Source organism: Nomascus leucogenys, chromosome 14, assembly GCF_006542625.1.
Source record: "Nomascus leucogenys isolate Asia chromosome 14, Asia_NLE_v1, whole genome shotgun sequence".
Lineage (NCBI taxonomy): Eukaryota > Metazoa > Chordata > Mammalia > Primates > Hylobatidae > Nomascus > Nomascus leucogenys.
In genome coordinates this window covers 81,674,819-81,689,351 of record NC_044394.1, presented here as the reverse complement: position 1 = coordinate 81,689,351, position 14,533 = coordinate 81,674,819, and the positions used below count along the sequence as shown (strand labels likewise).

The following is a 14,533-nucleotide window of genomic DNA, read 5'->3' as shown; positions in this document are numbered from 1 at the left end:
AAACTTGATAGGGACCCTAAAAAGAATTGTAAGACTGCATTGACTTAATCTGAAGCTTAACTAGAAATTTGTTTGCTATTGTTTTTATTTAGTTTAATAAGATGTAATTGAGAAAAGTACTAGAAATAGATGTTTAAAGAGAAGGCTGATTATAAGCTTAAGGTATTGAAGATGTAACTATTTATTACAAAACATACTATGTGTGTTTTATTGAAGATATGGTCTTCCAATAACCTACTAGTTTCCATAACTGTCTTAAAAGTGAGTTGACTAGCTTTCCATGGAACACCCCATGTTTTGGTAACTTTAATCTACCTAGTCTGGTGGAATGTAAATGGGGAATCATCTTGTAGAGCTTAAGACGTACTAAATAAATAATATAATTGAAGTGAAGTATTGTTAAGAAACTATATAGTGTTAACATTTTTTTCAAACATGTTTTTCTTGCAAAATAAATTGGCCTTCACTTCATAGTACAAGTCTCATAGACTTGAAAACTTAATGTTTCCAAAAAACCAATATTAAAACTTACTATATGTAAGGAACTCTTCAGTCACTTTCTAAAAATATAACATTTGCTAAGGTGAAAAAAATGGAGTTCCTTTGACTGGTAGGTTGGGGAAAGTTATTGGTTATTGGTTTTCAATGCTTCTCTCTCCCTTTATCTAGGATTGCAAACCTCTACTTCTTGACAATATACACTTTAGTGGAGTCAAGGATAGGCTCATCGTGATGAATGTGGCTGAAAAGCATAGAGGAAACTATACATGTCATGCATCCTACACATACTTGGGCAAGCAATATCCTATTACCCGGGTAATAGAATTTATTACTCTAGGTGAGTCATAGCTCCAGCCTTAAAAAGTTTAGATCTGGGAAGGCCCAGAGACTATGATTCTAATATTACTTTCATTATCCATGAAGAAACCAAATCCAAGACGACCTCAATGATACCACAGAAGTCACATGGCTTTAGTTTTGTTTTTTTTTGTTACTAAATACTGTGTAATGTTTTTCCATTCCTGCTTCAGATGTAGTTCTAATTAAATAGAGACATTATAAGCTGTGTTTTCCGACTGATCTAAGAGGGTTGTTCCTTGGCATGGCTAAAAATGGTTCTTACTGAAAGCTCTGGGGCTCCCTCTGGCTGGTATATGGGAATGTTCTGAGAGCCTGCACCTGGGGAATCTCAGTGAGTCTCAGTGTCTAGCAGCAAGCATCGGTGTGGACACTAATGAGCTTTGGAATTAGTCACATTTCCAGAATCTACCTCCTGTTCATTCTGTGTTAGGTGTTAACCTCTCTAATCCTGTTTCCTCTTCTGTAACAAGATGATGCCATCTCCCAAGGTTATTGGGAAGATTAGAGATATGGGGTACATGAAACTTGTGTACCTGGTGCAAAGAAATGCTTGGTGCAAAACGGCTATTTAATTAATAGATGTAGGATGATTGTTCTTGTTAATTTTCTTGTGTCTTTCAACTCTGCATTAACCATGTTTCATATTGAAAACTATATCACAGCAAAATGAAACAAAATGCACAAATTGCCAGGGGATAGTCAGAATGCTCAAGCTTTTTGTAAATATTGAGATTTTGTAAGCTTTATGTAATAAAATAAGAGTTATTCCAATCAGAACTTTTTTGCCGGTTATAGGGGTGACTATTAGTAGTTACGCTGGGACAACAGGTATAAATTGGGACTATCCCAAGCAAACTCAGAATATGATCACCCTATAAATAGCTTCATTTTTCCAGTTATATAATACTTTATTTTCCTAAACATATTTTTATTAAATAAAAGTTAATTCCTTGCCATGGTCCCACAAGCGTCAGTGAATCCTAATTTTCAATGGTCTTTGTATCAAACCATGTTCTTGAGTTTTTAGCAGCCTGTCATTGGGTAGCTCTGGTTTGCCTTTCCTGAAACATAGCAACCAAACCAGCGAGTAGAACTTGAGAGAGAACTGGGCACTGGGGAATATTTAAGCTAGGTTAAGTGTATTTTTTTTTCTTTTTCTTTTTTTTGAGATGGAGTCTCGCTCTGTCGCCCAGGCTGGAATGCAGTGGCGCGATCTCGGCTCCCTGCAAGCTCCGTCTCCTGGGTTCACGCCATTCTCCTGCCTCAGCCTCCCAAGTAGCTGGGACTACAGGTGCCCGCCACCACGCCCAGCTAATTTTTGTATTTTTAGTAGAGACGGGGTTTCACCATGTTAGCCAGGATGGTCTCGATCTCCTGACTTCGTGATCTGCCCGCCTTGGCCTCCCCAAGTGCTGGGATTACAGGTGTGAGTCACCGCGCCCGGCCAGGTTAAGTGTGTTTTTGATATTCTCTGTTTCCTTTTCTGATCCCATTTGTAGAAACAATATACTCTACTCAGAGTGAGGTAATATTTTGTTTTTTTCCCAAGGCCCACACCAAGGATGCTTAGCGCTTTTTGTTCACTCAAGGATTCAAAAATATTTATTGAGCATTTACTATGTTTCAGGAACTGTTATAGGTATACATTAGGGAACAAAACAGAGAATATCCTACCTTCATGGTATTCACTTTTTTTTTGACTGGGGGAATACCGAGTGCTCAATTTTATAGTTTCTCATAGTTTCTTCATGGCCACAGATCAACCCCTGAAGCCAATCTTTTCATAAATAAGTCAGATTAATTTCTGGGGCTCCTTGATACTTTTTTGCCTATTTTAATAAATTACAGCATTATTCCATAACCCTGTAGTTCTTACTATTGGGTCATTAACACAGTCATTAAATGCAAGCAGGTCTAGTACTGACTAGCCCTTCTGGCCAATAACACCCAATTCAAGGAAGTGACTTCCCACTACTTTCGCCTTTCCTGACATGCTTTCACTTAAGAGAGGCACTTGTCTGGGGACCCAGGGTCTTGGTGATGTGTGTGTTTTTCAGTAGCACCCCACTCTATGGATTCAGAAGGTCTAGCTCTGCCCCGGGGTTCACAGTGTGCTGTGGCCTCTGCCTCAGCTTTCTTCCTTCACTTTCTGCCTCATGTCTCCTGGCATATGTGCTTTGAACACTTGATGGAGTATCTGGCCAGAAGTCATTTAGTACATTTTGCTAAGTGTTGTCGTCACTTGAGATTCTGATCTGTAAGAGATTGACAAACCTTATGGATGTTTTTCTTTCAGAGGAAAACAAACCCACAAGGCCTGTGATTGTGAGCCCAGCTAATGAGACAATGGAAGTAGACTTGGGTAAGAGGGCTCCAGTGAGGATATGCTGGAATCGGCTTTTTTTTTCTTTAAAAAAAAACATAAGAGTAAGATAAATTGTATCTTTATATAATCTAAGCCATTTACTGAATATGTCTATAAATAGAGGGAAAGTGACACAAATTATATCTTAATCTTTTGTATTTCTTGCCTCTATGGCAAACATCTTGCCATGTCTGATATCTCCAGCCCTACTTTTCTGTGGACACCTACTACCATGGAAACACCAACCAGACACCAAGGTCAAAAGGCCTAGGAACCAGCAATGCCGTTGACTGGTACAGGGTTGGATTTCTTTCTTTTCCTTTTTCATAGAGTTAAAATATTTAATGACAAAATTAGGGTTTGCTGTAAAAGCGAATCAATACGGCAGGTGTTACTTATCTCTGAATTAAACAAAAATTGTATTTGACATCTTAAAGAACTTCTGAAGAATTGATCATTGTACGACAGACATCAGCAGTGTTACACTTTCAGGACTGGATTTCTTATGACCAGATCCAAGCTTTGAGTCGGAAGAGTAAGGCTACAGGCCCCAAAGATGGTACTCATTCTAGAAAAGTACTTTTCCAAGTTAGTGAACATTTTTTATTCAAGAGTAAAGAAAGAACCCCACAAGCATCTAGCTCTGCACTGTTCAGTGCAGTAGTTACTAGCCACACGGAGTTATGGACATGTAAAATTAAGTCAATTGATTCATTTAGTTAAATTAAAAATTAGTTCCTCTGTCACATTAGCCATATTTCAAGGGCATAATAGCCACAAGTGACAAGTGACTACTGTACAGACAAGCATGAATATAGAACATTTCCATCATCACTGACAGTTCTGTTGGAAACCACTGATCCAGAGAGAAAAAGTGGTTCTTTGTATCAGAGGACCCAAAATAGGCTGGCCTTGGAATTGTCTTCTGTAATAGTAACTGCATGACAGCAGTCAAGAACCATACAGAGGTTAGAAAGTATATGCTTGTGATCTGTGAATTCTGTACTTGGCCAATTCTGTACTTGTTATTTATGGTGGAAGGTGGTAGAAAGACATTCTTAGATAGAAACAAAAATGTCAAAACTCAAAATTAAATATGGACCAATAGGCTCTAGAACAATGTTTCTCAACCATCTTTTTTGTTTTAAATTGTTCCCCTTTAGAGTCTAAAAAGTCTTCTTCCATCTAATTCTCTTTCCTGTCTTTAAATTTCAGTACCACAGTTATCTTTTATATCTGCTGACATACTGTGGCCCTTTGGAGTACCACAAACCATGTAATATCTTGTAATATCTAAGGTTTTCTTGCCTCTTCCCCAAGAACCAGTTTTTGCCCTGCTGGCCACCACAGCCCCTACTGAAAATGCCTGCCCTAGAAGTGTGTAATTGAGAGCTCTGATGCCTAGGCTGCATTGATCTCTCAATCTAAAAAAAAAGCTTCAAATTAGGAAATAATTATTTTAATGTATTATATTGACAGTGGATCAGAAGCATATAGTACCCTGTCATAGGATTATCTTGAAGGGTGTTAAACAGGCAATAAGATCCAATACCATTGCTCCTAAAATGACTTAGAAAAATAGGAGTTGAGAGATATTTCCTTAACTTAATAAATAACATCAATGCAAGCCAATAGTCACTAATATTCTTAATGGTGAAATACTATAGACCTTCCCACTAAAGCCAAGAACAAGACAAAGATGCCCATGTAACCACTGTTACTGAACACAGTCTAGAAGTGCCTACTAATGCAATTGAAGGAAAAAAACAAGGTATGCTTACCACAAGGGAAAAAAGACATTTTTATTGTTTCCTGATCATACAAATCCCAAGAAAATTCCTGGGAAAAACTAGAATTAATTCTATATAAATTAGTCAGATAAATTAACATTTAGAATTAATGTTCTAAAATATAAGACTTGCTTAGCAATAACCAGCTAGAAAACATAATACAAAAACAAATGCCATTTGCACCAGTAAATGTCTTAGAAGTGTCCATAAAATATCTTAGAAAAACTTTGAAAATATGTGGAATTTATAAGAGAGGAAAAAACTAAAAAAACCAAAACCCTGAATATTAATCTCAGAAAAACGGAAATTTAAAGCATGCATCCAGCCAGGCGTGGTGGCTCAGGCCTGTAATTCCAGCACTTTGGTAGGCCAAGGTGGACAGATCACTTGAGGCCAGGTGTTTGAGACCAGCCTGGCCAAGATGTTGAAACATCGTCTCTACTAAATATACAAAAATTAGCTGGGTGTGGTGGTGCACGCCTGTAGTTCCAGCTGCTCAAGAGGCTGAGTCATGAGAGTTGCTTGAACCCAGGAGGACAAGGTTACAGTGAGCCGAGATTGTGCCACTGCACTTCCAGCCTGAGTGACAGAGCGAGACTCTGTCTCATTTTAAAAAACGGAATTAAATAATGGATAGAGGGATAACAGTTTTTAAAAAGCAAGGCCAGTGAGCACCAAGCTAATGAAAAAAAGCATGTTGATTCACCGTAAATTCAAGAAATGTAGATGAAAACTTAAGTGACGTTTTCTTCTCTCGAAAGGCAATGTCTAACCAAAACAATTGTTATCTGGAGGTTTTGGGGAAAATTGTGCTCACATACACTATTGGAGAGAGTGTAGACTGATACACCCTCACTAAAGAGAGGGGGTTAGCTTTTAAAATATGCTTCTTTAATTCAATCTTACTTCCAGATTTTAATACTTCAGGATGTGTACAAATAAGGATGTTCATTAAAATATTAATAACGAAAAATTAGGAAATTGTGTTCATTAATAAAAAAAGTTAATCATAGGGTATATGTATTAGGGAGTGCTAAGCAGCCACGACAGAGTCTATTTTGGAAGACAAATCATGTGGGCCCAAATTCCCAATCCACAGTAATTACAAAATAGTAGGCAAAAAGACCCCATTTCAAAAACTGCACATGTTCATAGAGAAGATAAGGAATGAGATACATAAGGTTACTAATAGTGGTTTTCTCTGGGTGGTGGGTTTAGGGTAATTTTCCTTTTTCTTTTTGCATTTCTATATTTAAAATTTTAATTCAATAGCCATTTATTAATCTAGATAGATCAGAAAATGTCAATTAATATTAAGATTAAAAATACATTCTTTGCAGGATCCCAGATACAATTGATCTGTAATGTCACTGGCCAGTTGAGTGACATTGCTTACTGGAAGTGGAATGGGTCAGTAATTGATGAAGATGACCCAGTGCTAGGGGAAGACTATTACAGGTATGTATGCTAAGAGTTATTCACATTTTGATGTTAAATCCTACGTGACATTTTATGTAACCTTGTTGGTTTAGTTTAAAAGCAAGTGTTAGTTGCTCCTAACCCTTTGCTGCCTTTTTTTTTTTTGTAAGCTAAGTAGAATTTATAAGATCTTGTACATTTAAGGTAAAAAATACATGCCATTGCGGTGCAAATTGCAGACCACTTAGAAGCCTTTCTCTTACGTTATACATGTTGCAACATTTCAACGAAGCAATTATCTTTCATTATTCTTCATATTCCTCAAGTAGCTTAGAAGAGACTCATTAATGAGCTCAAGAATCAGGCAATCCGCTGCTCTCAAAAGCCTCTACTGGTTTCCTACTGCTCATCTATGGGACAAGGATCTCCTGGCTTCCCATGACCTCTCCTTCACAACACTTGCAAAGCACTTTCTCCTCTTGTTTAGTATCTCCTCTGTGCCCCATGGGGAACACAATGCATTTGTCTACATTTTTCTTCTTGGAAGTGGTAATTATTTTTGCTTTCTCTGCTACTGAGCCTGTTACTGACAGTGGTCTTGGGGTTATAAAATCTCAGATTAGTGTTGCCAGCAGTCTGAAGGTTGTGACTGTGATTGGGCAGGGTGATTATTTCGGCTGCAATTTTGTCACAAATAAGGAAATACACAGGGTATACAGGTCTTATTTGTAGTTGATGCAATTTACTTACACAAGTTTATTTACTCTCTCTCTCGAATAGTGTGGAAAATCCTGCAAACAAAAGAAGGAGTACCCTCATCACAGTGCTTAATATATCAGAAATTGAAAGTAGATTTTATAAACATCCATTTACCTGTTTCGCCAAGAATACACATGGTATAGATGCAGCATATATCCAGTTAATATATCCAGGTAAACAACAAACTAATTGAAATGCAATTTTGTTTGATTTAGTAAGATTCCATGACCTTGAAGTTTGAAATGCCATTTCCTCTGCTTAGCACACTCTTCACTTCCTCATTACCTGGGTAACTTCTATTTCTCTTTTACTCTTCTGCTTAACTCTCTCTTCTTGGAAGCTTTTCTGTCCTGCTGCCTGCTCTTAACCCAGCTCTTGGCCCAAAGAGAGGAGGTTAGGGCCTCTGTATGTACTTCTGTAGCACCATATGTCACAGGATCTATGGTACTTAGTTTTCTATACTTAACTGTAAATTCTGTGATGGTGGCAACCATTTATCTTAGTAATCATTCTATTTCCACAGCTAATGGCAAGTTAGATCTGGTACATTGTATATTTTGAATATACAATGAATATTTTGAAGTAAATGACTACATTGATGATGCATAGGGTAAGACTAAATATCCACTTTCAAAGAGGACATCAGAAGTCACTGGGTTTCATGAATTGGTATAATAAAACATAATATTGAAAGTATTTGTGAAACATTTTAAGGTAATTTTTGGTTTAATTAAACATAGGATATTATAATTGCGTGCACGGAAGAATATCTGAAAGACTCTATAAATTAACTTCTATATATGTTTAAATACTAGCAGCATATAAATAGAAATTACATTTAAAAGATAACATTTACGGTAGCATCAAAAATCATGAAATACTTAAGAATAAATCTAGCAAAAGCTGTTCAAGATCTCTGTAATACAAACTAAAAAATATTCAGATAAATTAGAGAAGAACTAAATGGAGGGATATACAATGTTCATAGATTGAAAGACTTGATATTATAAAGATGTCAGTTCTTCCCCAAATGAATCTACGGATTCCAAAAAATTTCAATCAAAATCTCAGCAGTATTTGTGCAAGTGAGAGTCAGTGTTTGCATGGGTGTGTTTTTGTGGACACCTGTAAAAGTCATAGGGAACTGTAAAGGACAAGTATAGTCATGGTGGTCTTAAATAAGAAAAATAAATCTGGAGGATTATTACTGCAGACATCATGCTCTTGTATGAAGCGACAGTACTTAAGACCGTAAATGTGAACTATCATTTGGGCCAACTGGATATTTGTCTGGAAAATGGTATAACTTAATTTCTGTTTTATATCCAAATCATCTAAATTGGAAAAATAAATAAAGCTTTTAGATTCCCTTTTCTGGATGCTTATATGGTTCCTGATATTTAGAAGGTACTTTCTTTTTCTTCCCTCTTTCTTCTTCTTCTCTAGCCCCCTCCCCATCACCTACTGCATCTGCTCTCCAACTTCCTCTTTAATTATTGGATAACTAGGTAGAGAAGGAGGCCAGGAGAATGTGGAAATGTGAAACTTCCCTAAGCCTCTACCTTTTTCCCTTTCCACCAGTCTTTAGCTTTACCCAATGGACTTTCTGACCTCAGGGAACTTTTGTAGGCTTTTGAGTGATTTTAACTTTTCCCTGTTTTACTGTGGAATGCTCCATCCTATGGTCTTTGGTATTTTTTTTCCATGTTATTGTATATTATGCTATTTAGGTAGAAACTTCATAGAATGCACCTTAGTTTTATATAATCCATACTAGACTGCTTTGTACATTAGTATCCATTACAAAGTGATAATAATGAATGAGTTAATACTGTCTGAATGCAGGCCATTCCCAAATATGGGCTCTCTGAGATGAAGATATTTAATTTGCTGTGCTCAAAGTTTTTATTTTTTTGGTTCTAATATTTTTTCTCCCCTTTTTTTTTTGCTATAGTCACTAATTTCCAGAAGCAGATGATTGGTATATGTGTCACATTGACAGTCATAATTGTGTGTTCTCTTTTCATCTACAAAATCTTCAAGATTGACATTGTGCTTTGGTACAGGGATTCCTGCTATGATTTTCTCCCAATAAAAGGTATAATTTTGTATTCCATGCAGTATTTCTTGTTGGAGATAAGGGATAGTAAGGAGATGTAGAAAGATGACTAAGAGGGTTTTTACTAAGAGGGTTTCTAAAATGAAAAGTGGCATATACAAGAATACTGGTTATTCTTACACAGAATTATAGTTTTATAACTCATTAGGCTGAATATCATTGTTTTCTACGTTCTTGAGTCAACATTCATATTGGTAGAATAAACAGGTATTTAGAGCATCTGTTTATAAATTCAGTTATGCACAAGCCATTGGGAGGCCTTGCTCTGTGATGAATAGGACAGACATAAATCATACCTTAATGAAAGAAATGAAATGACTAGATCTTCGTGCATCAGGGAGGTTCTCTCTCGCTCCTTTGTTTAAACTTTGCAAAAAAAAAAAAAAAAGGAATACCACAATATCTAAAACAAAATGAATGGATAGAATTCAGGGCTGAGACCTTTGGGGAAGAAGATGAGAACAGGGAGACTTTAAGGATGGCTCTCTACTAAGAATATATGAGGCAGCCTCCAAATAGAAGAACAAATTTGCAGTAAAACACAAGAAATAGAAACCTTGTAAGAGATGAACACTTTTTAAAGGGATTATATTTTTGGTATTGCTGCTTCAGTCATGCCATTGTACAAAAAAAGATGAATAGTTCATTGTGTAATGAATGTTTGTGATACTGACTTTATCAAATCTCTTATTTTTGCCTTGTGGTTCTAAATACATTATGTTTTTCCTTTAGCTTCAGATGGAAAGACCTATGACGCATATATACTGTATCCAAAGACCGTTGGGGAAGGGTCTACCTCTGACTGTGATATTTTTGTGTTTAAAGTCTTGCCTGAGGTCTTGGAAAAACAGTGTGGATATAAGCTGTTTATTTATGGAAGGGATGACTACGTTGGGGAAGGTATGTGTGTGATGGAACAAAGTAAAGGCTTATTGTTGTAAAAATACTTAGTAAAATGTGGATTCCATCTTTCTAGAAGATCGTGGCATAGGGGTATATGTTTCACAATTTTAAGAACCTCTTCAGAAGTGTATGATGATTTTTACATTTATTAAATGCAAAGTATTTACTTCTCTCATATTTTGTCAGAGCAATAATTAAGTGATTTTCATTTAGTTTTGAAAAACTTAATGACTAGTTAAACCCAACAATTGCTTTACAACTGACACAATAAAACAGGAGTGGTAGAGATCAAATGATTGAATAATAAGTTTTTAAAATTCCAACAAAGTTTTCTGAGTTCTAAATGAAATATTTGTCTTTTGAGGGCCAATTTTTGAGTTAGTCTATAAAATGGGAGGCTTGCAGTGGCTCACGCCTGTTATCTCAGCACAACCCTGGGAGGCCAGGGTGAGAGGGTCGCTTGAGCCTAGGAGTTTGAGGCTGCAGTGATCCAAGATCACGCCACTGCACTCCAGTGTGAGCAACAGAACAAGAGCCTGTCTCTTGAAATTAATTAATTAAAAACATGGGAAACTCCTTTAATTTTAGGTAAGGCAAGAAAAAGGCGTTAGGAGCCATACGGTTGTGAAAAGCCTTGTGTGGCTTTGGTTCAGGAGAGAATGATGATAAATAGAATTTTACTTACTCTATTGTGTTTCCTGTTTTTCAGACATTGTTGAGGTCATTAATGAAAACGTAAAGAAAAGCAGAAGACTGATTATCATTTTAGTCAGAGAAATATCAGGCTTCAGCTGGCTGGGTGGTTCATCTGAAGAGCAAATAGCCATGTATAATGCTCTTGTTCACGATGGAATTAAAGTTGTCCTGCTTGAGCTGGAGAAAATCCAAGACTATGAGAAAATGCCAGAATCGATTAAATTCATTAAGCAGAAACATGGGGCTATCCGCTGGTCAGGGGACTTTACACAGGGACCACAGTCTGCAAAGACAAGGTTCTGGAAGAATGTCAGGTACCACATGCCAGTCCAACGACGGTCACCTTCATCTAAACACCAGTTACTGTCACCGGCCACTAAGGAGAAACTGCAAAGAGAGGCTCACATGCCTCTCGGGTAGCATAGAGAAGTTGCCAAGAGTTCTTTAGGTGCCTCCTGTCTCATGGCGTTGCAGGCCAGGTTGTGCCTCATGCTGACTTGCGGAGTTCATGGAATGTAACTGTATCATCCTTTATCCCTGAGGTCACCTGGAATCAGATTATTAAGGGAATAAGCCATGATGTCAATAGCAGGCCAGGGCACTTCAGAGTAGAGGGCTTGGGAAGATCTTTTAAAAAGGCAATAGTCCCGGTGTGGTGGCTCCTGCCTATAATCCCAGCACTTTGGGAGGCTGAAGTGGGTGGATCACGAGAGGTCAGGAGTTCGAGACCAGCCCAGCCAACATGGCAAAACCCCATCTCTACTAAAAATACAAAAATGAGCTAGGCATGGTGGCACACGCCTGTAATCCCAGCTACACGGCAGGCTGAGGCAGGAGAATTGCTTGAACCGGGGTGATGGAGGTTGCAGTGAGCCGAGTTTGGGCCACTGCACTCTAGCCTGGCAACAGAGCAAGACTCCATCTCAAAAAAAGGGCAATAAATGCCCTCTCTGAATGTTTGAACTGCCAAGAAAAGGCATGAAGACAGCAAACTAGAGGAAAGGGCAAGAAGGAAATAGCCACTGTCTACAGATGGCTTTGTTAAGTCATCCATAGCCCAAGGGCAGGGCTATGCCTCGTCTGGGGACCCTGTAGAGTCACTGACCCTGGAGCGGCTCTCCTGAGAGGTGCTGCAGGCAAAGTGAGACTGACACCTCACTGAGGAAGGGAGACATATTCTTGGAGAACTTTCCATCTGCTTGTATTTTCCATACACATCCCCAGCCAGAAGTTAGTTTCCAAAGACTGAATTTTATTTTACAGAGCTTGAAAACTCACTTCAATGAACAAAGGGATTCTCCAGTATTCCAAAGTTTTGAAGTCATCTCAGCTTTCCACAGGAGAGAGAGAACTTAAAAAAGCAACAGTAGCAGGGAATTGATCCACTTCTTAATGCTTTCCTCCCTGGCATGACCATCCAGTCCTTGGTTATTATCCTGCATTTTATGTCTTTGGAGGGACAGCTCCCTAGTGGCTTCCTCCCTCTACAATGTCCTTTGCACAGCCCACGCGTGAACCATCCTTCCCATGATGCCGCTCTTCTGTCATCCCGCTCCTGCTGAAACACCTCCCGGGGACTCCACCGGTTCAGGAGCTGAAGCCCATGCTTTCCCATCAGCATGTCACTCCCAGCCCACCTCCCTGCCCTATCCTCCAGCCTCCCCTTGCTGTCCCGCTGTGTGAATTCCCAGGTTGGCCTGGTGGCCATGGCACCTGCCCCTAGCACTCCTCTGTCTCTGCTCTTGCCTGCCCCCTTCCTCCTCCTTTGCCTAGAAGGCCTTCTCGAGTTTTCTCTAGCTGATCAGAATTTTACCGAAATTCAGAACTTCCTCCAATTCCACAGTCTCCGGGAGACTTTCCCTAAGAGGCGACTTCCTCTCCAGCCCTCTCTCTCTGGTCAGGCCCACTGCAGTGATGGCGGTGAGCACGTCAGGGAGGCTGGTCTCTCTCCAGCTGGAATTGCAGCTCTCTGAGGGAGAGGCTGTGGGTGGCTGTCTGCCCCTCACTGCCTTCCAGGAGCAATTTGCACATGTAACATAGATTTATATAATGCTTTATGTTTAAAAACATTCCCCAATTATTTAATTTTTGCAATTATTCTAATTTTGTGTATAGAGAAAGTGACCTATTTTTTTAAAAAAATCACACTCTAAGTTCTATTGAACCTGGGACTTGAGCCTCCATTTCTGGCTTCTAGTCTGGTGTTCTGAGTACTTGATTTCAGGTAAGTAATGGTTCCCCCTCACTCCACACTGGCACATTTGTGAGAAGAAATGACATTTTGCTAGGAAGTGACCAAGTCTAGGAATGCTTTTATTCAAGACACCAAATTCCAAACTTCTGAATGTTGGAATTTTCAAACATTGTGTTTAGATTTTATGAAAAACTCTTCTACTTTCATCTATTCTTTCCCTAGAGGCAAACATTTCTTAAAATGTTTCATTTTCATTAAAAATGAAAGCACCTTTTTTTGGTATAGAAAAAATATTTTAAAAAATGGGATGGCAGGCCTCAGAATAATTGGAGAAACCCTGAAAAACCACAAAGCCAAATGTATATGCCACCGATTGCAGGACACAAATACAGTTTTAAGAGTTGTATGAACATGGACCGGAGTTTTGGTTTTTATATTTCTCATATTTAATATGGGTGAACACAAACTTTTATTTGGAATAATAATTTTCCTCCTAAACAAAAACACATTGAGTTGAAGTCTCTGACTCTTGCCTTTCCACCTGCTTTCTCCTGGGCCCGCTTTGCCTGCTTGAAGGAACAGTGCTGTTCTGCAGCTGCTGTTCCAACAGACAGGGCCTAGCTTTCATTTGGCACACAGACTACCGCCAGAAGCCCATGGAGCAGGGATGTCACGTCCTGAAAAGCCTATTGGATGTTTTACAAATTTAATTTTGCAGATTATTTTAGTCTGTCATCTAGAAAATGTGTCAGCATGCATAGTGCCAAGAAAGCAAGCCAATTTGGAAATATAGGTTAGTGACAAAATTGGCCAGAGAGTGGGGGTGATGATGACCAAGAATTACAAGTAGAATGGCAGCTGGAATTTAAGGAGGGACAAGAATCAGTGGATAAGCCTGGGTGGAGGAGGATCCAAACAGAAAAGTGCATAGTCATTCCCCATCTTCCAAGGGTTGAATTCTGGAGGAAGAAGACACATTCTTAGTTCCCCGTGAACTTCCTTTGACTTATTGTCCCCACTAAAACAAAACAAAAAACTTTTAATGCCTTCCATATTAATTAGATTTTCTTGCAGTTTTTTATGGCATTTTTAAAGATGACCTAAGTGTTGAAGAAGAGTTTGCAAATGCAACAAAATATTTAATTACCAGTTGTTAAAACTGGTTTAGCACGATTTATATTTTCCCTCTCTTGCCTTTCTTATTTGCAATAAAAGAAAAGATATTGAGCCATTTTTTTAAATGACATTTTTGATAAATTATGTTTGTACTAGTTAATGATGAAGGAGTTTTTTAAACCTGTTTATATAATTTTGCAGCAGAAGCCAATTTTTTTGTATATGAAAACACCAAATTCATGTACAGCATGCATCACGGATCAATAGACTGTACTTATTTTCGAATAAAATTTTCAAACTTTATGCTGTTA

The 14,533-nt window shown here is 38.3% G+C and overlaps 1 protein-coding gene across 1 annotated transcript in view; it reads left to right on the top strand.

The window, feature by feature from the left end:
- IL1R1 (interleukin 1 receptor type 1) overlaps positions 1 to 14,533 on the top strand; it is a 75,550-nt gene extending 61,017 nt beyond the window's left edge. Inside the window, exons 6-12 of the mRNA XM_030827696.1 lie at positions 670 to 838; positions 3,158 to 3,223; positions 6,357 to 6,474; positions 7,216 to 7,367; positions 9,149 to 9,292; positions 10,046 to 10,213; positions 10,926 to 14,533. Of these exons, the coding sequence (XP_030683556.1) occupies positions 670 to 838; positions 3,158 to 3,223; positions 6,357 to 6,474; positions 7,216 to 7,367; positions 9,149 to 9,292; positions 10,046 to 10,213; positions 10,926 to 11,332 (1,224 nt within the window). The 3' untranslated portion in view covers positions 11,333 to 14,533. The remainder of the gene's footprint in view (positions 1 to 669; positions 839 to 3,157; positions 3,224 to 6,356; positions 6,475 to 7,215; positions 7,368 to 9,148; positions 9,293 to 10,045; positions 10,214 to 10,925) is intronic.